The sequence below is a fragment of the Lonchura striata genome, chromosome 23, assembly GCF_050655825.1.
Source record: "Lonchura striata isolate lonStrDom1 chromosome 23, ASM5065582v1, whole genome shotgun sequence".
Lineage (NCBI taxonomy): Eukaryota > Metazoa > Chordata > Aves > Passeriformes > Estrildidae > Lonchura > Lonchura striata.
Genome location: NC_140725.1, coordinates 1021216 through 1041977, shown reverse-complemented (window position 1 = coordinate 1041977; position 20762 = coordinate 1021216). Strand labels below are relative to the sequence as shown.

Here is a 20762-nt window from a genome sequence, read left to right as displayed (position 1 = left end):
CCGGGGACACACACGGGATGTGCCTGCCCAGGGTCACGTCCCCCTGCCCGTTACCTAACGGCGCTGGCCTCCTTCCTGCGGGGCCGTGGCCACAGCACGTTCCCGTGGGGACGGGGGGCTCTGTGGTCCCCAGCTGGGCTCCCCAGGCCCCTCTGCTGCCGCGGGGGATGGGGATGGATGCAGCTCCCGGCTCTGCCGTCCCTCTGTCCGTCCAGCCTCTGCTCTGGTGGCCGGATCCCGATGTCCCCCCGTGGCTCGGGCCGGGTTTAGCCGGCAGCTCCGGAGCTGGAAGCGGCTTCTCCGTTCTCCACGCCGGCTGCCCCAGGCGGGGACAGGCGGGGACAGGCGGGTCCCCATCCCCAGGGCGGTGGGAAGGGCTGCGTGTGGCGCAGGTCAGCTGCGGAGAGTGGCCGCAGCCGCGGCTCCGCTCGGGCGGGGGGTGGCTGGCGGGGGGCACCCCAACACGCCCCGGGGACCGTCCCCACGGCCCCCAGCCCGCTCCTCACGGCTCCGGGGGGGCCTTGGCGGGGTCGGCCATTCTCCGGGCGCTGTAGAGGGACAGGCAGAGCCCGGCGGCCGCCAGCAGCAGGGCCAGGGGGGTCAGCAGCCGCCCCCCCGGCTCAGCCCCACGTCCCGCTGCCAGCTGCATCTGTGGGGACACGGAGAGCAGAGGGGAGCACGGAGTACCCCAAACCCCACGGGGACAAGGGCCCGAGGCCATGCCCTGAATGTCCCCATCACACTGGGTGATGTAAAGGCAACGGGGGCAGCTTCGTGCCCCTCTGGGCATCTCAGGAGGGGTTTAGGATGCCCCGTGCAGCACTTGCGGGCCCCCATGGGCAGCATCGTGGCTGCCAGCGAGGAGCCCCTCATTGAACGGGCAGGGCTCCCGCAGGCCTGGCGGGCAGCGGCGTGCCGGGGCTCCCGGGGGGCTCCCGGGGGCTCCCCCGGCCCTGCTCGCCCCTTACCTGCAGCAGACGGAAGTAGCCGGGGGTCAGGCGTCGGGGGCGGATGATCATGGCGAGACGAGGAGCAGCGGGAAGGGGCCGTGGGGCGGCGGCAGCAGCGGGGCTGGGACCCCCCGAGCCCCCCGGCAGCGCGGGGCTCCGCGGGCAGGGCCAGGGCGCGGCACCGGCGGGCGCGGAGCAGCCGCTGTCAGCCGCGATCAGCGCCCGCTGCTCCCCGGAGCGGACACGCCGGGCGGGGGGGCCAGGGCCAGCCCAGGGTGGATTTGGGGGGGCTGAAGGGCTGGGCTTAACTGTGGGTGAGCTGCTCTGCAGGCCTGTATGGGGCTGCCTCAGTTTCCCCAGCTGTAAAGGGGTGTGAGTTATGCTTTGGGTTTGGCGTGACACCCCAAAACCTCCAGGGCTGAGCAGGGGCTTCCCTCGTGTTCTTCTGGGGGTCTCTGTGGCCTAACTTCGCGCCCACAGGGCACTGGGGGTGTCCCACCGGTGTCACAAGTGCTGTCGCTGCGGGGTGACACCGGGCGTCATTTCCCGGGCTTCCAGCGGCCGTGTGTCACCGTCCGGGCTGTGACTCACCGCGGCCTCGCCCCACGGCACCGTCCCGGGCCGTGCTGGGCGGGCACGGCGCTGAGCGGCACCCGGGAGCGCCAATGGGGCTGCGGCTGCCGGCGCAGGTGGGAGCCGCGCCCGGCGCAGGTGAGAGCCGCGCCCGCCGCCGCTCCGGCCCCGCCGCCGCTCCGGCCCCGGCCCCGGCCCCGCCGCTGCCCCGGCCCCGCTCCGGCCCCGGCCCCGCCGCCGCTCCGGTCCTGCCCCGCCATGGAGCCCGTGCGCTCCTGGAGCCCCGCACAAGCGGCCGCCTGGCTCCGAGGTGAGTCCCCGGGCTCTGCGGTGGGGTGTCCCCAGCTTGGGGACATGTGGCTGGGGGTGGCAGTACTTCCCGTCCTTCTTCTCCTCCCCGGGAGGGGCATTCCCTGGATGGCGGGCGGGAAGGGGTCTGGCCAGTCCCACCTCTTAGGTAGAGGCCCGGTGAGCTGGTGGCATGGAGGGGACCCTCCCATCAGCCAGGGGTCACCCCTGGGGTCACCCGGCAGCGGGGACACTGCCAGGGGGACTGGTCCGTGGCAGGGCTGGACGCGGCGGTGCAGGGGTACCCCTTCGAGGCCTGGGGGCTCGCGGGGCCTGACCTGCTGGCGCTGGACGCGGGGGTCCTGGAGGCACTGGGCGTGCGGCCCTTGGGACACCAGGAGCTGCTGCTGGAGGCCGCGGAGCAGCTCCGGAACCTGGTGAGTGCTGGCAGCCCGGGGGCTGCGGGGTCCCGGGGAGGAGCAGAGGGACGTGGGGGTTGCCTGGGCTGAAGGATGAGCATGTGTCATCAGCCTGGGCTGGGTGGAAGGGGCCCGATGGGGTCACCTTGCTCTGGATGGAGGTGGGGACACAGGAGCACCCTGGACTCAGCAGAGAGGGGTTCTGAGGAGACCCTGAGCTGGGCAGAGGGAGGGACACCCTGGGCTGGGTGAAGGTGGCACCCTGAATGCCACCCTGCCCGTCCATCCCCTGGCACCCTTGTCCTCCCCAGGACACAGGGCTGGCGAGCACCAGCCTGCGGACGCTGACGGAGAGGCTGCAGGAGCTGGCACAGGGCATCCCGAGCCTGGTGCAGGCAGGGCTGTCAGCAGGGGATGGCCCCCAGCCGCCTTCCCTCACCCTCCTGGCCCGAGTCATCGACCTGGTCGGGGCTGCCAAGGAACTCTTCTCCTGGCTCAACAGGTCTGGGGCAGGTGAGGGCATCCCTGGGTGCTGGGTGCCCCCCACTCCGGGGGCTGAGCTCTGTCTTCCCCCCAGGTACCTGTTCTCCACCCTCAACGACTTTTCGGCCAGCCGGGACATCATCCTGCTGTGTGCCCAGCTGGCAGAGACGCTGCAGGCGGTGAGTGCCCGGGGCTGGCTGCTCTCCTGACCCCCAGGGCTCTTCCAGCTGGAGGTGGGGCAAAAACTGGGGTGAGGGGAGATGGGGTGCAGGGGGTTCCCCATCCGGGATGGAGCCAGGCCATGGTGCTCATGCCCACGTCCCGTCCCCCAGGACCTTCCTGCGGCCGAGAGGAGCAGCGGGATCCTGCAGATTGTGAGTGCTGGGTGAGGAGGGGGTGGCAGGCCCGGGGGGCTGCCAGGGCCCCCCTCACCCCCGATGTACCCACAGTGCCAGCACATCGTGGGCATCTGCGAGAGCATCGTGGGCTGCAGCCCCCCGGCGCTGCTGGACCGCCGGGCTGTGCTGCAGCGCGTGGGGCTGGCGCTGCTCCCCGCCCCACAGGGCAGCCCCCCGACGTCCCCCAGCACCCCAACACTGCCCCTTGGCCTGCGGCAGAGCCCCCCAACATCCCCTGACACGCCAACGCTGTCCCCCAGCCAACGGAGCAGCCCCCCAGGATCCCCTGGCACCCCAACAGCACCCTCTGATCTTGTGGGGAGCCCCCAGTCACTCCTCACCGCCCGACTGGTGAGTCCCCTCCACCCCAGTGCCCCCTCTGCCTCGGGACCCCCTGCTCAGACCCCCATCTTGGCCCCCCCAGGGCTTTGAGATCACCTCCACCAGCTCCTGCCTGCACTTCGTGTCTGCCACCACCCCAGAGGTGAGTGAGGGGCTGCCCCTCAGTCAGCCCCTTTTATGCCCTGCAGGGAACACCCCCCATCCGTGGGCTCCACATTAGGGCTCTAATCTGCCCTCCCCAGACCTGGAGCAGGGGGGGTGCCTGTGGCTGAGCCCGTGCAACTCATGCCACGAGTGAGCACAGCCTGGGCACGGGGGAGCCCCCTCTGCACCCTGACCCCAGCAGCAGCTCCGGGGTGCTGTGCAAAGTCAGGCCAATGGTTAACCCCCCTGGTTCTCCCTGGCTGGGAGAGATCCTGAGTGGGATTAACTTGGGAGGGAGGGAGGGAGGGAACGCAGGGCTGGGCACCCCACTGCACCCCCTCTCTGCCCAGGCCCTGGCTGCCCACGGGGACCACATCCTGCCTGGAGATGAGATCGTGCAGGTCAACGAGCAGGTCGTGGTGAGTCGGGGACAGGGGCTTGAGGGTGCTGCTGGGTTCAGCAGGGAGGGCATGGGCAGTACTGGGGCTCAGCTGGGGGGTGCAGGAGTGATGGGCAGCAAAAAGCAGGAGCCATGGCTGGGAAAGGTCTGGGGAACACAGGAGACATTGCCAGGAGGATTTGGGGGATGTGGGATCTGTGGCTGGGGTGGGTTTGGGGGATGAAGCATCTGTGAGGCCAGGGCAGTGGCCCACAGCTCACCCAGGACTTGCAGGTGGGCTGGACTCCTGTCAACCTGGCGAGGAAGCTGCTGGAGAAGGGGAATGAGGTGACTTTGGTGCTGAAGAAGATCCCCCTCAACCTGCCTGGCACACCCCCCTCTCCCAGGCAGCAGGTGAGTGATCCCAGTGCTCCCAGTCCAGCCCCAGTGCCGCTCTGGGCTGGATGCTCAGAGCTGGGCATCTCCCATCACACTGGAGATTCCTAAAGCTCTGGGGTCCGTGGTGGGATGGGGCTGGCACTGACACTCCATCCACAGCCCCCAGGAGCATTTTTGGATGCTGCAGATTCCCCTGGCACCAGGAGTGGTGAGAGCCCTGGCAGCCCCGTGTCCTTGACCTCGAGGTGAGCCCCATCCTGACACCCCAACACCCCCAGTCTGGCCAGCAGGGAGATGTTTGGGTGCCCCCAGACCTTTTCCCAGGCCTTTTTTAGGGGGAGAGGTGCCAGCAGTGCAGCAGCTGCCTGCGAGCAGCCCGGGAAGCTGACAGGAGTCTTGAGGAATGACAAAAAGGGGAGTTTGTAATTCATTCACTTGGTAACGTTTTAGTGGGGCTGGAACTATATTTAGACATGACCCTTCTCCCCTCCCGGAATGGAAAGGCGTGCGGAGAGCCAGCGGCAGCGGGGCAGCAGCCGAGCTGGGGAGGCCGGTGGAGCTGAGCTGAGCTGGAGCTGCCACCGCATCCCCTCCAGCCCGTTCCAGGGCGGGGAGAGCCGTGGGTGCCCCGGCCCGAGGTGCATCAGGGACCTCAGGGGGCTCAGGGGTCCCGTGTTCCTCCCAGCGTTGCGGCCGACTTGGACTCAGGACCAGACTCTGTCCCGGATCCCGGCACTGACGAGGAGCAGGAAGAGGCCGGGCGGGATCTGAGGCTGCCCCAGGCAGCTGTGGAGGAGCTGCCGGGACCGTCTGGACAGGGTAGGATGGGAGCAGAGGGTGTCCAGGGACGCAGCAGTTCCCCCCAGGGTACGAGGCTGTACCCTGCTCGCTGTTCACAGGTGCTGCAGAGGAGGTGTGGGACAGTGGCAGCCCCCTGGGAACCCCCCTGGACACCCCCCCGAGCACCCCTGCTGCCACTGAACCCTGTGCCACAGAGCTGAGCCCCAGGGCAGCCCCTGCCACGGGGGCTGGGGGAGCAGAGCCCAGCCCTGAAGAGGTGAGAGCTGACATGCTGGGGGTGTCAGAGATTCCCCTCTGAGCCCCGGCTGTGGGTGTGTGAATTGGGGGTCCCTAAGGGCTGTGGTGCTGCTGGGGAGGCTCAGCAAATGCTACCCTGCCCTCACCCCCTGTGCTGTCACTAAAATCTCATCTGTCTCCCCACCCAGGGCAGCCCGAGCACGGGACGCAGACCAAAAGGTGAGCAGAGCCCTGCCAGGTTGGGCTGGGGGCTGTCCCGGGGGGCTCTGCGCCCCCTGCCCTGCCCTGACACCCCCGGGGCTGCGGTGCAGGAGTGGCGACCAGGCTGAGCCGCCGGCGCGTCTCGTGCCGGGACCTGGGCCGGGTGGACTGCGATGGGTGGCTCCTGAAGAAGAAGGAGCACGTGGGCTTCATGGCCCAGAAGTGGAAGCGCTGCTGGTGTGTGCTCAAGGGCCACACGCTCTACTGGTACAACCACCCCAACGTGAGTGGGCTGTGCCCGTCCCCGCCTGGGCAGCTGGCACGTCCCGCTGCCCGACACGGCTGTGCCCGACCCCGCAGGATGAGAGGGCTGCAGGACTCATCAACGTGGCCACCTACAACCTGGAGAGCACGAGGGAGCAGAAGAAGAAATAGTGAGTGGGGTCTGTCTCATTTTCACCCCCAGCTGCCGGTGGAAGAGGAGGAGATGCTGTCCCAAGGCCACGTGCTGATGTGTCCTGCTGGGAACCACTGCATGTCCCCACGGGGCTGCTGGGGTCCCCACGGGGCTGCTGGGGTCCCCACGGGGCTGGCACCTGTGCCCACGCTCTGAGCAAGGCCTGCATTGTGGCACTGGTGTTATCTGGGATGAGGCTGAGGACGGGCTGGGTTGGGATGGGGAGGCTGGAGGGGGGCTCGGGGCTGGTCCTGTGTCACCACAGCAGCACAGGCAGCCCCCCCCTTGTCCTCAGCGTGTTCCAGCTGTGCCACCAGACATACAAGCCTTTTGTTTTTGCTGCTGAAACCTTGGCTGACCTGAGCATGTGAGTAGCAGAGCCAAAAGTCAGCACTGGCCCCCCCACCCCGGGCTGGCCAGGACCCTCGTCCCCCTGTCTGTCCGTCCTTTCCCTCCCCAGGTGGGTGGGTCGCCTGGTAACAGCCAAAACAAAGTACACGCTGGCCCACCAGGCAGTCCCGGACAAGGAGGAAGGTAATGAGACCATCCCGGGCTGGGGTCGGTGGGAGGGGGTCCCCATGGGGGGTGCCCGGTGCCACAGCCCTGGCGTGGCACCGCTGGCAGCTTGGCCCGTGGGTTGGGGGAATGTGACAAACGCTCCCCGAGGGGCGGCTGGGATGGTTCCCAGCCCTGGGAGGGAATTTCTGTCTGCTCCCACGGCCTCCAGACTGCTACAGTGAGACAGAAGCTGAGGACCCCGATGATGAGACCCCCAGGCACGGATCTGACTCGGTGAGTGGCTCTGGGGGACACCCTGGGGACAGAGGGACAGTTCCTTGTCTCACTGCTGCCCATCTCCCCCTCAGCCAAGGAAGAGGCTGCAGAACCCCGCGGAGAAGGCACAGCTCTCCCCAGCCAGCAGCCCCCAGGGCAGCCCCCGGCCCTGCTCCCCCATGGGTAGGTGCAGGGGGGACATCTGAGCCCTGTCATCTCCTGTCTCTCCCTTTTGCCCCTGGGCGTGCTGGGGGTAACTCGAGTTGGGGTGAGTTTGGGTGGGAGCCATCTCGGGGTGAAGGAGACTACAGGAAAGATGGAGAGGGATTTTTTTAATGAGGACACAGAGTGACAGGGCAAGGGGGAATGGATTTAAACTAAAAAGGGTAGGTTTAGATTGGTTTAGAAGGACAGTTTTCCCTGTGTGAGTGGGCAGGCCCTGGCACAGGGTGCCCAGAGCAGCTGTGGCTGCCCTGGATCCTTGGCAGTGCCCAAGGCCGGGTTGGATGGAGCTTGGAGCACCCTGGGACAGTGGGAGATGTCCCTGCCATGGCAGAGGTGGAACAAGATGATCTTTAAGGTCCCTTCCGAGCCGAACCACTGCACGATCCCACGCCTTTGTGGCAGGGCCATGCACGGGGGAGCCCCGCGGGGTCTCGGGGCTGCCCTCGTGCTCCAGTGCCCCCTGTCCTCGCCCAGAGCCCGCCGGGGAGGACCTGGAGAGCCTGGCGCGGTGCCTGAGGCAGGGCGGGGTGTCCCTGATGGGGCAGCGGCGGGCCCTGACGCAGGAGCAGTGCCGAAAGTCCTTCCTGCGGCGCAACAGGAACCCGCACATCAACGAGAGGGTGCACGCCGTGCGGGCCCTGCAGAGCACGCTCAAGGTGCGGCCCCGCAGCCCCCTCCCCAAGCCCCCCGCCCGCGGCTGCCCCCGCAAACCCGCGTTGCTCCGGGCAGGCGAAGCTGGCGGAGCTGCAGGCGCTGGAGCAGCTGCTGGGAGAGGCCGCGCTCACCTCGGACACCTTCAGGCGCTGGAAGGAGGAGCACCAGGAGCTGTACCAGGAGCTGCGGGAGGGCTGGGCAGGGCAGCAGGGCCAGGGCCAGCAGCAGGGCGCTGCTGGAGAGCGGCACAGCCCGCACGGAGAGGCGGCGGAGCCCTGACACCCGCCCGGGCCCGGCGTGGGGCGCTGCCCGCAGGACTCGGGGCACGCTTTGCGCAGTCCTGTGTTCCTCAACATGGCATCTTTTGGAAGGCTCAGCCCGCACCCCGCAGGGGATCCGGCTCCTTAATTTTTAAGTGACGAGTCTTAAGTGTTCCTGGCCTTGGCTGCAGGAAAAGGGGATTTTCATTCCCTGCCCGGTGCTGCCAGCCGGCCCTCCTGCTGTAAATAAAGGTGCTGACAAGGCCCGGTCGTGCCGTGCTTTTGCTTGGCGCTGAAATCATCAAATCCTGGGGTTGTTTACGCTGGAAGAGACCTCGGAGGTGACGGCGTCCAGCTGTAACCCTGGCACTGCCGCCACATCCGCGTGTTCTTGCCCACTCCCAGGGACGGTGACCCAACCACCGCCTCGGGCAGCCTGTGCCAGTGCCTGACCACTTTTTCCATGAAGAAATCCCTCTGGAGTGCAGCCTGAGGCGGTTTCCCCCCGTCCGTCGCTCTCCGGGCGGGCTCCGCCATCGCCCCGCGCGGATTCCCCTCAGCGCCCGCACTACGGGGGCCGCCCGCGGCCACTCTCGCCCCGCCGCGGCGGGGGCGGGGACAGCGTTCAGGCGAGCCAATGAGGCGCCCCCGGGGGCGTGGCCGGAGTTGCCGATTGGCTGAGGCGCCGGGAAGCCACGCCCCGCGCGCTGTGCCCCGCCCCCCGGCGGCGGAGGTAACGGTCGCGGCGCGCGGGGGTGGCGGGAGAGGCGCGGCGGCGGCGGCGGCAGGTGAGGGACAGAGCCCGGCCCCACACGGCACTGCCAGCGGTACCGGCAACGGGCACCGGCATTGCCCCTGGGCACCGGCACTAGGTACCGGCAGCGCCACCGGGAACCCGCCCCACACGGCATTGCCACTGGTACCGGCACCGGTCCCGGCAGTGCCGCCGTGCCCGCACCCTGCAGCCCGTCAGAGCCCCATCCCTCCGCTCCCTGTGGCCCCCAGCCCCCGGGGACCCTCAGGCTCTGTCCCCTCACGGACCGGGCCTCCACCCAAAATCAGGCCTGGCTGCTAAATGAACTCACCTCAATTAACCATAACAAGCGCTGCGTTGGTGCGGGAGTGATTCGTTTCTTTGCTGGGTAAAACGCTGTTTCTGCTTCATTAAGGTGTTGTATTCCCAGTGTTTCTGCTAGGTTGTAATGTCTGTGTGTATGAATTATGAATGTTTTCTAGGAATTGATGTCTCTGAGCTCCTTGAATCAGTTTAACAAAAATCCATAACAGCTGCTGAGTGGGGATTGAGTGTGGCTTGGTAGCGGCCTTGAATTTCCACTGTGTCGATGTAAATTGCACCTGCATTATCAGAGAGAGGAAATTCACTGTCTGAAGCACTCAGAGAAAAGATAAATTAACCCAAAACTCTGGGCAGATAAAGGTTGCTATTCATGGCACAGAAAGGCTGATTTTTGAAGGACTTTTTTCCTCGTGTAGTTGCTCAATGACCTCTACAGAGGGCAGAAATGATCTGGTTGGGAGTGAAGAGTTTTAAAGAGAAATTTTTAGTCTCTGTAGACACAGATTCAGCCTGCAGGTACTGCTCTGTAAATACCCTCCTTGGGGATAACAGCTGGAAGGTGCTGCTGAATACCTGGAGAATGGTGCAAACAGGAATTCTCCTTTCTCAGGCATAAAAAAAATCTACAAGGGTTTGTTTTTTGGGTTTTTTAAGTGTTGCTGCAGGGAAAAACCAGATATTATTGGGAGAAGACGCTAATTAAATATTAAATGCTGTGTTACTCTGATGAGTAGCTGCTCTGTGTGTACCCTTTGCTTGGTTAGGGGGGACGGGGTGTGGATTATACTCACTTAAAGTAAGATTTGTATTCATTTATCCAGTTCTCTAGATAGATAAGATGGCTGCTCCTGAGAAAGATCCAGACCTGAGGTTCCTGCAGAAAAATCCATCAGGTAAGGACAGTCCTTTCTCCAAAGCCCTGCTGCTGTCAGATCCTATTTCACTTTCTCTGAGGAGACATGTGGCCCTCAGAAGATTCTCTGCCACAAGCTTTTTTGTTAAAAAAAGTCTTTATTTTCTACCCTTGCCTGCTTTTTCAGCAGTCATTTGATAAGGACTTTCTCCCCTGAGCTGGTAGCTGATGAATCTGGGAGAGTTCTTTAGAGTAAATGCAGAAATACCTCTTTAACTTGCCCAGTTTTGCTGTGCTGCTGCTCTTTTTAGTCAGAGCACCAGCTGGATGTAACATGACCAAACTAATCAATGGGAATATAATTTACAGCTCCTGCAGTCTGACTCCCTTACCAAGATTGTTTTTCAGCCTCCTGTTGATGTTATTTCACTTCCCTGTGCTTCCTGCCATTTTCTTTTGTGAAAGATTTTTTTTTTAACAGGAACACAGGGAGCGAAGCAAGGACCAGCTTGGGGTTTGGAGGCGCTGGTAATTACATGTGGCTTAATTACAGCACAAATATCCCTGTTTTTCCTCTGCAGAGCCCAGCAGCTGCCAGAAGAGCAGGTTCCTGGAGAGTGAGTGGAAGACACCGATGGTGTCCCTGGGGTCCCTGAGCCGCTGTCCCAGCGTGGCCGAGAGCGGGGACGGCGGCATCGGCACCTCCTGCTCGGACAGCACCGAAGGTGATGGGCACTGCTGGGTCACAGGAACCTGCAGGGCACAGCTTGCCACTGTGTCTGCAGCCGTTTCAAACCCAGATGTCTGGAGTGTAACCGAGTGAGGAGGGTGCTGGCTGTTTCCCTGAGCTTGGTTATTGTCCCTCTGCAGGGCTTTTAACTGACTAAAAGCCACCTTGGTGACTTGCTGAGTCTTGTTGTTCAGTGAGAGGTTTATCAGCAAGTCTGTTGAGTGCTTTCCTAATTTTTTTTTTTTTTTAAGGAAATAATTTGTAGTTACCTTTATGCAGAAGTGTTTGGCTCTTCAGTGTTAGAGCTGAGAACTCTGCAGCCTGACCTTCAACTGAGGCACTCTGTGAAATTTCTGGTCCCAGCAATCCTTTCCACCTGTTTTTTTCACCTTTATTGATTATTTTTTCAGTAGTGAGGGACTTTGTGGTGTTCCCTAAAGCACTTCACACATCCCTGTGTTCCAGGGAGCCTTTGGAATGAGCTGTAGATCTCAGTGAGGTGCCAGTGAAATGGAGGCTTTAGCAGGTCTGGCTGTTGGAAGGATTGCTAGAAATATTACACGAGCAGGTGTTTAAGTGTTCCATCAGGATAACAAAACAGCCATTTGGCAGCTGGGGGCAGGGGAGATGATTTCCTTTGGGAAATGACCCCTCTGGGCACGGGTGATGTCCCAGCAGTGTTGTGGGAGCCGAGGGTGACCTGCAGCCCTGGCTGCTGCTGAGGCACGCTGAGCTCAGTACATTAGTCAGAAATGTTGTTGTGAGGACCCTCAGCACACTCCAGGAACTGATTGCAGCACCCCCACGTGATGTGCTGCTCGGGGAACTCTGGTCCCTGACAGTGACACCAGGGGATAAATTTAGGGACTGTAAAAGGAAATGCTGCTGTCTCTTCCCTCTGCCAAGGTGAAGGTGCTTGCAGCTGCCCAGTAGCAGGGTGTTCTCTGGAGTCCCCAGGCACAGCCAAGCTGTGGCTGAGCGATTTCCTGCCCTCACTGCTCATTTGTGATGAAAGCATTGAGTGCCTTTGTTGTGACATTTGTCCTGTGGCGTGATTTTGGTCTTTGCAGGGTCTGATTTGGGCTGTACTCAGCTGGTGGTGTTTATTCACTGTTGTAGCAGTGCTTGGAGGGTACAAACAGGTGGGAGGGTGACTTGTTGGAGCATCACGTGGGGACGGGCCTTTGGCCAAAGCCATGAGGAAATCAAGTGTGTGTTCCTGGGAGAAACCTGGAGTTCCTGCGACACAGAACGTCTCGGGACAAGGAGTGGGAACGGGCACTTTGCTGATTGCCTTTCTCAGCCCTTGCTGTTGCTGTATGGAAATCTGAGAGTTGCTAAGAATAACCCCGAGTTCCTGCAGCCAGGTTTGGTGCCCCGCTGGCAGGACGGGAGCTCTGTCTCGCTTCCTGTGGCCGTAGGTGAGAGCCATTGCTCCAGCTCTGGGACAGGCTCTTGCTGAGGTGTCCTGGAGAAGCTGGAAGGTCAGATCCTCGGGGTCAGCGATGTTGGAGGCTCATCATGGGCTCAGGGAAGGCTCCTGTTAGCTCTGCTCACGCTCCAGAGTCGCTGAGCTGCGGGACGGGCAGAGCAGGATCACGGGCTCAGTGTTCAGATCAGTAAGTTTCAGCCTTTTTATTCAGTATCAAGGACTTGATTTCTAAACCTAGAGAAAGATTGAGTCAAGATTATACTAGAGTAGCTTAAAAACTAGGATTAAAAATAGGGATTAAACTCGGATTCTTCCTGTGGTGGTAGGATAAGGTCAGCAGGTTCCTGAAACTTGTAGCGAGGGGGAACACAAGTGCCTGAGTCATGCTGCTGCTCAGGAGGACATGTTCAGTGGGAAAGGAACTGGTTTTAAAATCATTTTGGAAAGCTCAATGGAGGATTGCATTTTCAGGACTGTAATTAGATGATCACTCTTCTTCTTCCCCCAGACTTCTGCAATTCCAGTAGCGGTTCCTCATTCCACCCCATCAAAACCCAGGTGACCATTCCGACAGCCCACGTTATGCCTTCCACGCTGGGCGCCTCGCCCTCCAAGCTGGACCAGGGCTGTTCCCAGAGCTCTGCGGGGCCAGGCTCTGCCCCTGACCGCCCGGGGCTCGCCAGGAACGGGGACCTGAGCGCCGGGACGTCCTCTCAGGTGCCACCCAGGGAGCTGCTGCGCCTCGGCAGGGCTGCGGGGGACAGGGGCTGCGAGCACGCCAGGACGGAGGGCGCCTGGAAGTTTGACACCCCCGCCATCGAGCAGACCCTTAACCAGTCTCTCTTCCTGGACAGCCTGTGCGCCGACCCTCTGCACAGGTGCCAGAAGCTCAGCCCAAGCTCTGAGGCGGGCAAGGACCATTACAAGGTGCTGCCAGAGAGCAAACAGGCGCCGGGGGCCAACGGGGGCTGCGAGCCCCGGGATGGGCCGTGGCCCGGCGGCAGCAGGCTGGTGCCAGCGGGACTCCAGGCCAGCACTTTCTATTCCAAACCTGGAGCAGCTCCCCCGGGCCGGGTGTGGGTGCAGGAGGGCTGCACGCTGCACCCCCACCAGGGAGCCTGCGAGCTCAGTGCCTGGAAGCAGCAGCTGGACAAAGTGCGGCTGCAGGTGGAGCAGATGCAGGTAGGCAGCTGTGACTGTGCGAGTTTGAAACCCTTCCTGTCTCTGTAGTCAGGAGCTGTGTCCCATATCCAGGGGGAAAATGTCTCCTCCTTCTCCCCGAGTGGCAGCAGAAGTCTCCTAATGGTGTGTTTTTGCAGCTTGTGGTGTCACAGGTATCGTTTGACACGCTGCGTGTGCGGAGCAGCCCTGGGTTATGTTACAGGGCTGCTCCTCCTGCCAGATCAAGAGCTGAAATACCCTGCCTGATAGAAACTGGGAAGAAAAAGCATGCCAAGAAGTTTAAAGCAGTGTCTGGAATGGCTTTATTCTGTATCAAGGGTTAAGAAAGGCTTTTTTGAAAAAAATGCATGAAACTAACTGCAGTTTATGAGGTGGAAATGGTTTGTTTACCCCCTTCCACCAGCTGTACCCTCATGGAGACAAATTGTTTCCAGCGTGCTAGCACAGTGATCTAAAATTATTTGTTAATCTCCAGTTGTGCTTGGGCAAAGTTTCTTGTTCTTGGACATCAACAGAGACTGAAATAGCCCTGCCCTGGCATGCAGATGAGCACACAGTGTGCAAAATAGCTGCAGCAGTGTTGCAACCACCCCTGTGGGGCACAGACCTCTCCCTCCTTGTCTTGTCTCCTCTTGCAGTTACAAAATGGAGGCGCCTGCCCCCATTCCTCCATGTATTCCCCATCCCTGCCTGCACCTGACCCAGCTCAGTGGATCAATATCCTGAACTCCAATGAAAACCTGCTCAAGGAGAAAGAGCTCCTCATTGACAGGTGAGGCTTTGATACTGTCATGTGGTTTAAAGACTCCAGTCCCTCTCCACTTGGAAAGGAAAGGTTTGGGAAATACCAAGGAAGGCTCATTTCTCAAAGTCCCTTTTGCGCAGTTGATCTTGTTTTGTTGCAAAGAACAATATAAAGATTTTAGAGAACAACCTGATCTCTTCTTTCCTTCTTGGAATTAGGACAATGATCCTGAAGGGCTCAAATAAATTAATTTTAGTTATGGTTTTCAGTGTTTTATAGGGGATAAAAATTTCTGCTCGCATCACGATTATCTGGAATGTCAAAATAACTGCTTCTTTTGCTTAAGGACTTTGTGTGCTTTTTGAAACCTTTATTTTAAATTTGGTCTTTGTGACTTGAGACTGACAAACAATATTTATCGCAGGTTAGTGGTGCAGAAGCTTTTTGAAAAAGTAAGTCCTAATGAGAAGTACCTTCAACACATGGACTGTAAATACATTTTCTTCCTTATATTGAGTCATCTGTTGTGTGTTCATTTCACTGTTAAGCTCCAGAGTCAAGCTGGATCCTCCAAAACATGCAAGGCTTGTGTGTTTTATCTGTAATCATGGTTAGGGGAAGGGTTTTGAAGTGAGGGAAGGGAAGAAAAGTTAGTAAGAATTGTAAAAACGGTCCAAGTGTTCACCTTTATTTCCCTACAGGTGAGCCCTGAGTGGCAGCGTTGTTTCTGCTCTGCTTGTCCCTGTGTGTTGGTGTTGTGCTGCTGCTCTCTATGTTTGGGAACAGTGAATTGCCTGTTTTGTTGCAGACAGAGGCAGCACATTTCCCAGCTGGAGCAGAAGGTCCGGGAGAGTGAGCTGCAGGTTCACAGCGCCCTGCTGGGCTGCCCAGCCTCCTATGGAGACATCTACATGCTGAGGATGCAGGTACAGCAGGTGCCAGTGAGAAACAGCTGCTGAATCCAATGGCCCAGGCTGCTGCTGAGGTGTTTGTTGAGCAGGACTGTGCAGAGTCAAACGATAAATTATCCCTTGTGTGGAGTTACCATCACCTCTGTGCCCCCTGAGATTTCCTTTGGCTGGATTAAAGCTGTGCTGGTGATGCCAACACCTGGCAGCACTGCCAGGTGCCGTTTCAGAGTGTTGCAGCTGAGGCTGAGGGATGTTTGGGGATTGGGAAGGATGAGGACACAGCCCTGGACAGTTTGTACCCCCCAAACTCAGGGGCTGTCTGTGCCTGCAGGAGCTGCAGCGGGAGAACACCTTCCTGCGAGCACAGTTCACAGAGAAGACAGAGTCCCTCAGCAAGGAGAACATTGAGCTGGAGAGGAAGCTGGCTGCTGCAGAGGTGGATGTGAAGCTGGTCCGGGAGTCCCTGAAGGAGACGGTGCAGAAACATGCAGAGGAGTTGAAGAAACAGGAGGAAAGGGTATGATCCTGAAAGTGTGCTTTCTTGTCAGTGTAGTGCTGAGGTGAAACTTTTCCGTGGTGGTCTGTAACTGCAGGTGTTTTCTTATCTCGTTGTAGACTATGGTTTACAGGCAAAAGCCTTTCCTCCTGCAGTTAGAAGCACTTCAGTGCCTCTTCTTTTAACCAAACAAAAATGCCTGCCTTTAGCTAAATGAGCAGAAATTATAAGGGGATCTTGTATTTTAGCATTGTGTGGTGTGCAAAAAACTAAATGAGTGGGCTTACAGAAGACTGAAGAATAAATAAGAAATTAAATAAACTGAACTTGTCTGTAACTGTCCCTGCAGGTAAAGGGAAGAGACAAACACATTAATAACCTTAAAAAGAAATGCCAGAAGGAAGCTGAACAAAACAGAGAGAGACAGCAGAGAATTGAGACCCTGGAACGATACCTGGCTGATCTTCCAACCCTTGAGGAGCACCAGAAGCAGAGTCAGAAGGTAAAACTTCCTCTGAGCTGCAATGCTGGCTCTTCGCATACTTGCTCAGGTGACTTTTCTGTAGTTACATCTACTCCCCTTTTGTTGCAGCTGAAGGAATCTGAACTGAAGACCACTGCCCTGCAGGAAACAGTGCTGACACTGGAAACAGAGCTTGGAGATGTCCAGGCTGCTTTCAGGGAGCAAGAGCTGCAGCTGGAAACCCAAAAGCACAAGGAGATGGAGCTTCTGTCCACTGTGCACGGGTAGGAAGGAGGGATCAGCTTCATCTGGGCACTGCAGGAGGTGCTGCACCAGGAGGGTGATGCACAGCCCTGGCAGGTGGTGGGCTGGGACTGAAACAGGGCAATGCTGACATTTGAAATTAATTGTTTCCCTCCTTAAAGTAAGGGAGAGATGGTAAATGAAACTGTTTTTTCCTCATGGTGTTCTGCCAATTGCAGCTTGCAGGAAAAGTTGCAGCAGTATGCAAAGAATGCAGAGAGAGGACCCCCTGCCCAGGATGGGGAGAGGCAGAAAATGGAGCATGACTCTCTGAAGAAGGAGTGTGACTGCCTCAGGAAGGTGAGGGGCCATCCCAGTCAGGAATCACACTTTTCTCCTTCCACTGAGTCACACCAGGCACTCGGATGAAATCGGGGACTTTGAAAGACACAACTGCACTGAAGCAGCAGTTCCTGGAATTCCAGACTGCAGGGGGGTTCCAAAAGCTGTTCTTGATGTGATAACCACACACTTCTCCAGTAATGCTGGGGAGAAGCTGTAGAATGCAGAAGAGGGAAGAGGAAAACCACAAGAATACAATGTCTGGTTTTAGCTGATAAATCTAATGGTGCCTTTTATCCAAGTCCACTCCTAAGAGCATATGTGATTAAAGCAGTAAATGAGTAAATGGACAGGAGGGAGAAGGAGAGGAGATGCTGTCCTACTGCAGGAGAATTCCTGGTGTTATTACTGGATCTGGGTGGCCACTTCTGATGCCTCTGCTTTTAATTCCAGATTGTGGACAAAAAGCAGAAGAAGATGGAGCAGTTATCCTTGCAAGTCAAGGTGAGAGGCGATGGGGAGGGACCCGGGATTTGAGAACATGCTGTGAAATGAGTTAGGCTTACTGTGCTCCCGTGGTCTGTTCCAGAACCTGCAAGAACAGGTGGCCCAGGAAGAGGGGACAAGCCAAGCTCTGAAAGAGGAGGCGATGAGAAGGGAAAATGCTCTGCAGCAGCTCCGGGCTGCTGTGAAAGAGGTCAGGGGGTGTTTGGGTGTAGCACTGAAGGAAAAATGGATTGCCTTTGAGCAAGGCCCTGAATTTAGTCAGCAGCTCAATCTCTCCTGCTTCCTGCTAGTCAGTTCTCCTGTCAGGGCTGTGAGAGGAGCTGTGCTCTGCTGAGAAGCAGGAGAAGCAGGTTGTGCCTTGGGAGCTTCATGGGGATGGGATGGAGGAGGCTGAGGGCAGCAGCACAGGAGTCCAAGCACAGCCTCGGCCCTCGAGGCAAGCAGGAGCACTGCTGGGGTGCAGCACCTGCAGGAACTTGTACTGCACTGGGGCAGGAGCATGCAGCTTCACGGGGCCATGTGGCAGTGACTTTGGCTGCTGTGGCCATGGCTGGATGCAAACAGCTCCTGCCCTCCTGTCGCTGTTGAGGCAGGACAGGAATGAAGAGACTCTGATCAGAAGGCTGTGAGAATAAAACTCTGGTTTATTCAAAATATACTGCTCTTTTATACAGAGCTTCGTGAGGTCCTGAAGTGAAAACAACCCACTTTGGTGCAAAGTGCTTGATATACAGTGATAGAACTTCACTATAAACAATGTGAATAACAAGAGAGATCGAGAATTATTTACATTCTTCTCCAGCTCTTTCCCAGGCTTCTGCCTGGCTAGAAACTCTCCGTTTCTCTCTTTGCCTGAATCTGAGACCCACACCCTCCTGCTCCCTGCCCCGAGCAGGCGCGTGCAGCGCGGCAGCGCCGCCGCTGACGCGCCTGTCCGTGTGTCCAGCTGTCCGTGCAGAACCAGGAGCTGATCGAGAAGAACCTGACGCTGCAGGAGCGGCTCCGGCAGGCCCAGCTGACAGCCCAGCCCCTGCCTGCTGACACCGCCCGCCTGGCCCAGCAGCTGCACGGCGAGCTGGCCAGCTGCCTGCAGGACTTGCAGTCTGTCTACAGCATTGTCACCCAGAGGGCTCAGGGCAAGGACCCCAACCTCTCTCTGCTCCTGGGCATTCACTGTAAGTACATTTCCTTCTGAGCGATGGCAGGACAAACCCTTCTGTTCCTGTGCTGTGGCAGAATTAAATAACTCACGTAGAGCATGGAAAGTCTCTTCCTGGGCTTCTGAATGCTCTTTCTGTGGTTGGTTTGTTTCAAAGGTGCATGTTGTAATAGCTGAATGTTAAGTAGAACCTCTTTTGCAAATGTGAGTTGGTTTTTCTGGCTGATTTGCAAATGTGTGTGATCCTTGCTGAGAACTGCATGTGAGGAAACTCCCTTCTCTGACCTCACAGCTGTGCAGCACCCTGTGAAGGAGAAGGATGACCTGCTCAGCCCTGATGGACTGGCCAAGAAACTGGTGGAGGTAAAACAGCTTCACAAAGAGGTGGAGGACTTGAGGACTGCAATATCTGACAGATACGCTCAGGACATGGGAGACAACTGCATCACCCAGTAAAGAAACTCCCAAAGTAAGACAGGGAATGAAGACTTGAAACTCTCAGGAGTTTGTGCTCCTACAACCCTAAACCTATTCAGCACTTTACCATCCCTCTGCTCGGGTACAGGATGTGTGACTTATCTGATCTGTGAGGAATCGGGGGGATTGTTGCCAGAAGTGTTCAGCTGCTGACTGGGATAATTCAGGGCTTCGGTGTCAGGCTTCGCAGTAGCTTTGATCTTGTGGATTGTGTTTTATGCTGTGTTTGCTGGAGCTGCTGTGGTCTCTGCTGCTGGGAGATGGATTCTGACTTGCCTTCCGGGCATGTCAAATGCTGAACATGCAAGTGTGACGGTTAAAATAATGGCTAAAAGGAAATCTATGCCCTGGTCTTGCTGATAACCTCCCTGTGCAGGTCCTGTGGGACCAGAGGGTTGTCAGAGTGTTTGTGGGAAACCTGGATTCCACAGGCAGGCAGGTGTGCCAGTTCCACTCCTGGCATTTACATCGAGGTGCTACTGCCTTGGATTGCTGGAGCAGGACCTGCTTTCCTCAGGTAATGCAACCAGTGTCTCAGCAGCCAGCATGAGTTGAGGAATAAAGCAACACTAAAAGACCCTGGAAATGATCCCCCTGGGCACTGTTACCCCAGAAGCCTTAAGCCTTTTGTCCCCCTGAAACAGCACTGGGAGTGGGCAGTGATTCAGACTGCAGAGGATTGATGCTGAAGTGCCTTAATGAGCTGGAAGAACCCTCTGCCCCCACTCTGCTCCGTGCCTAATGCATCCATTGGCAGGTGAGGGGCTGCTCTTCCCTCTCACAGCCTTTCAGAGCCATCACAAACAATCCTGGGGAGCTCCAAGTGTCTGTGGCCCCTGCCAGAGCCTCTGTGCCCTGGGGACACACCTCTGCTTTACTGGGAGAAAGCCATACAGGTCCTGATGTGGAGGGGGTGGCACAGGGAGCTCTTCCTGCAGGGCAGTGGCCACTTGGCCCTTGTCACAGCCCTGTCCCTCCTTTCTTCTCCTCTGCAAGTAATGGGATTTCTAAATGGATCATGGAAGGAGCAGTTTCACTGTGCCACCACCCTCCCTAACCCCAGTGACAGCTTTACAGTACTGAGTCTGAGGGTGCAACTTGGGTTTTCACCTTGAGTTAAGAGCAAGATACCAAGTTGTGGCAAGGAAAAGTCCTGCTGACATTTGTTTTGTTTGGCTGCTCTTGGTTCACACTGGGGCTGTGAGCCCCAGGTTTGGCAGAAATGCTTTTGTTATTCCTTTGTGTTAAAATTTTAAGACCAAATCTGTTCTGTTCTCGGTGTTTGGCTACCATGGGGGATGGTGGCCAGGAACTGGTTGGTTTGTGCCACACGGGGAGCATGCAGCAGTGTCTGTCTGTCTGTCTGTCCGGCTCTCCCTGGTGTTCTGCTCCTGGCTGTGTCTGTCCCCAGGCTGCTGGTGCTGTGTACTGAGCAAAGCACATTTCCAGGGCTGTTTTTAAAGCTGTTTGTCCTGACTGCCAGGAGCTCTGCTGGCTCCTGCAGGTTCTTAGGGGGTTTGGGCACCATCTCCTTCTCCCCTTTGCTTTGGGGGTGCAACATCTCGTTCATGGGTGCTGTGAGGGGACAGGTTTGCCCTCTGCCCCTGCAGAGGTGATTCTGAGATTACTGTGGCTGAAACCACCTCAGCAGCTGGGCTGGGCTGCCCAGCTCCTGTGTCCCTCGGTGGGCACATGTCCTGTCCTCATCCTCCTGGCCAGAGGGTGATCCCGTGTGCTGTCTGCTGCTGCTGCGGGGGAAACCTTGTGCCCTCAGCTACACAACACCCCAGGCCAGGGGGACAGAGAGTGTTTCCTCCCCGTCCCCCCGCTCCCGTGTTGTGCCCGGTCCCGCTGGGCTCGGTGTGTTTGTACCAGCCTCTGTCTCGGCGCTTGTTTGTATCGAGTACTTGGAATATCAAATAAAGCTGCTCTGACCCACTCGTGCCAGGCTCTCCCGGCTGGGGAGCGAGGAGCTCCGGGGCTGCTGCCGGTGCCTCTCCCGGCAGGGGCGGTGGCTCGGGGCCGGGGGCTGCTGCCGGTGCCCGGTGGGAGCGGTGCCGGTGCCCGGTGGGAGCGGTGCCGGTGCTCCCCGGTGCCCATCGGGCCGGTGCCCATCGGGCCGGTGCCGGTGCCCGGTGGGAGCGGTGCCGGCGCTCCCCG

At 58.7% G+C, this 20762-nt stretch overlaps 2 protein-coding genes across 4 annotated transcripts; both read left to right on the top strand.

Annotated features, from left to right (window-relative positions):
- Nucleotides 1-1615: 1615 nt before the first annotated feature.
- CNKSR1 (connector enhancer of kinase suppressor of Ras 1) lies at nucleotides 1616-8248 on the top strand. The gene is made up of 21 exons (XM_085560009.1): nucleotides 1616-1639; nucleotides 1985-2248; nucleotides 2542-2732; nucleotides 2808-2892; nucleotides 3046-3087; nucleotides 3163-3462; nucleotides 3536-3595; nucleotides 3948-4016; nucleotides 4271-4390; nucleotides 4535-4620; nucleotides 5061-5194; nucleotides 5275-5432; nucleotides 5602-5632; nucleotides 5725-5897; nucleotides 5975-6048; nucleotides 6367-6438; nucleotides 6532-6605; nucleotides 6799-6863; nucleotides 6938-7028; nucleotides 7545-7726; nucleotides 7800-8248. Exons 1-21 carry the CDS (start codon nucleotides 1616-1618, stop codon nucleotides 8001-8003), a joined length of 2499 nt encoding a protein of 832 aa, XP_085416135.1. The 3' UTR covers nucleotides 8004-8248.
- A 433-nt stretch (nucleotides 8249-8681) lies between these two features.
- Nucleotides 8682-20540, top strand: CEP85 (centrosomal protein 85). 3 transcript variants are annotated; one of them, XM_031506797.3, is made up of 14 exons: nucleotides 8682-8772; nucleotides 9884-9955; nucleotides 10497-10640; nucleotides 12586-13259; nucleotides 13898-14031; nucleotides 14813-14930; nucleotides 15247-15432; nucleotides 15761-15913; nucleotides 16004-16158; nucleotides 16357-16477; nucleotides 16913-16963; nucleotides 17049-17156; nucleotides 17913-18141; nucleotides 18418-20540. In XM_031506797.3, exons 2-14 carry the CDS (start codon nucleotides 9901-9903, stop codon nucleotides 18579-18581), a joined length of 2292 nt encoding a protein of 763 aa, XP_031362657.1. In that variant the 5' UTR covers nucleotides 8682-8772; nucleotides 9884-9900; the 3' UTR covers nucleotides 18582-20540. The 3 variants fall into 3 exon arrangements, with proteins under 3 accessions (XP_031362657.1, XP_085415670.1, XP_085415671.1); XM_085559544.1 differs by having other exon boundaries at nucleotides 8719-9126; XM_085559545.1 differs by lacking the exons at nucleotides 8682-8772; nucleotides 9884-9955; nucleotides 10497-10640 and adding an exon at nucleotides 10664-12264.
- The last annotated feature ends 222 nt before the right edge of the window (nucleotides 20541-20762 follow it).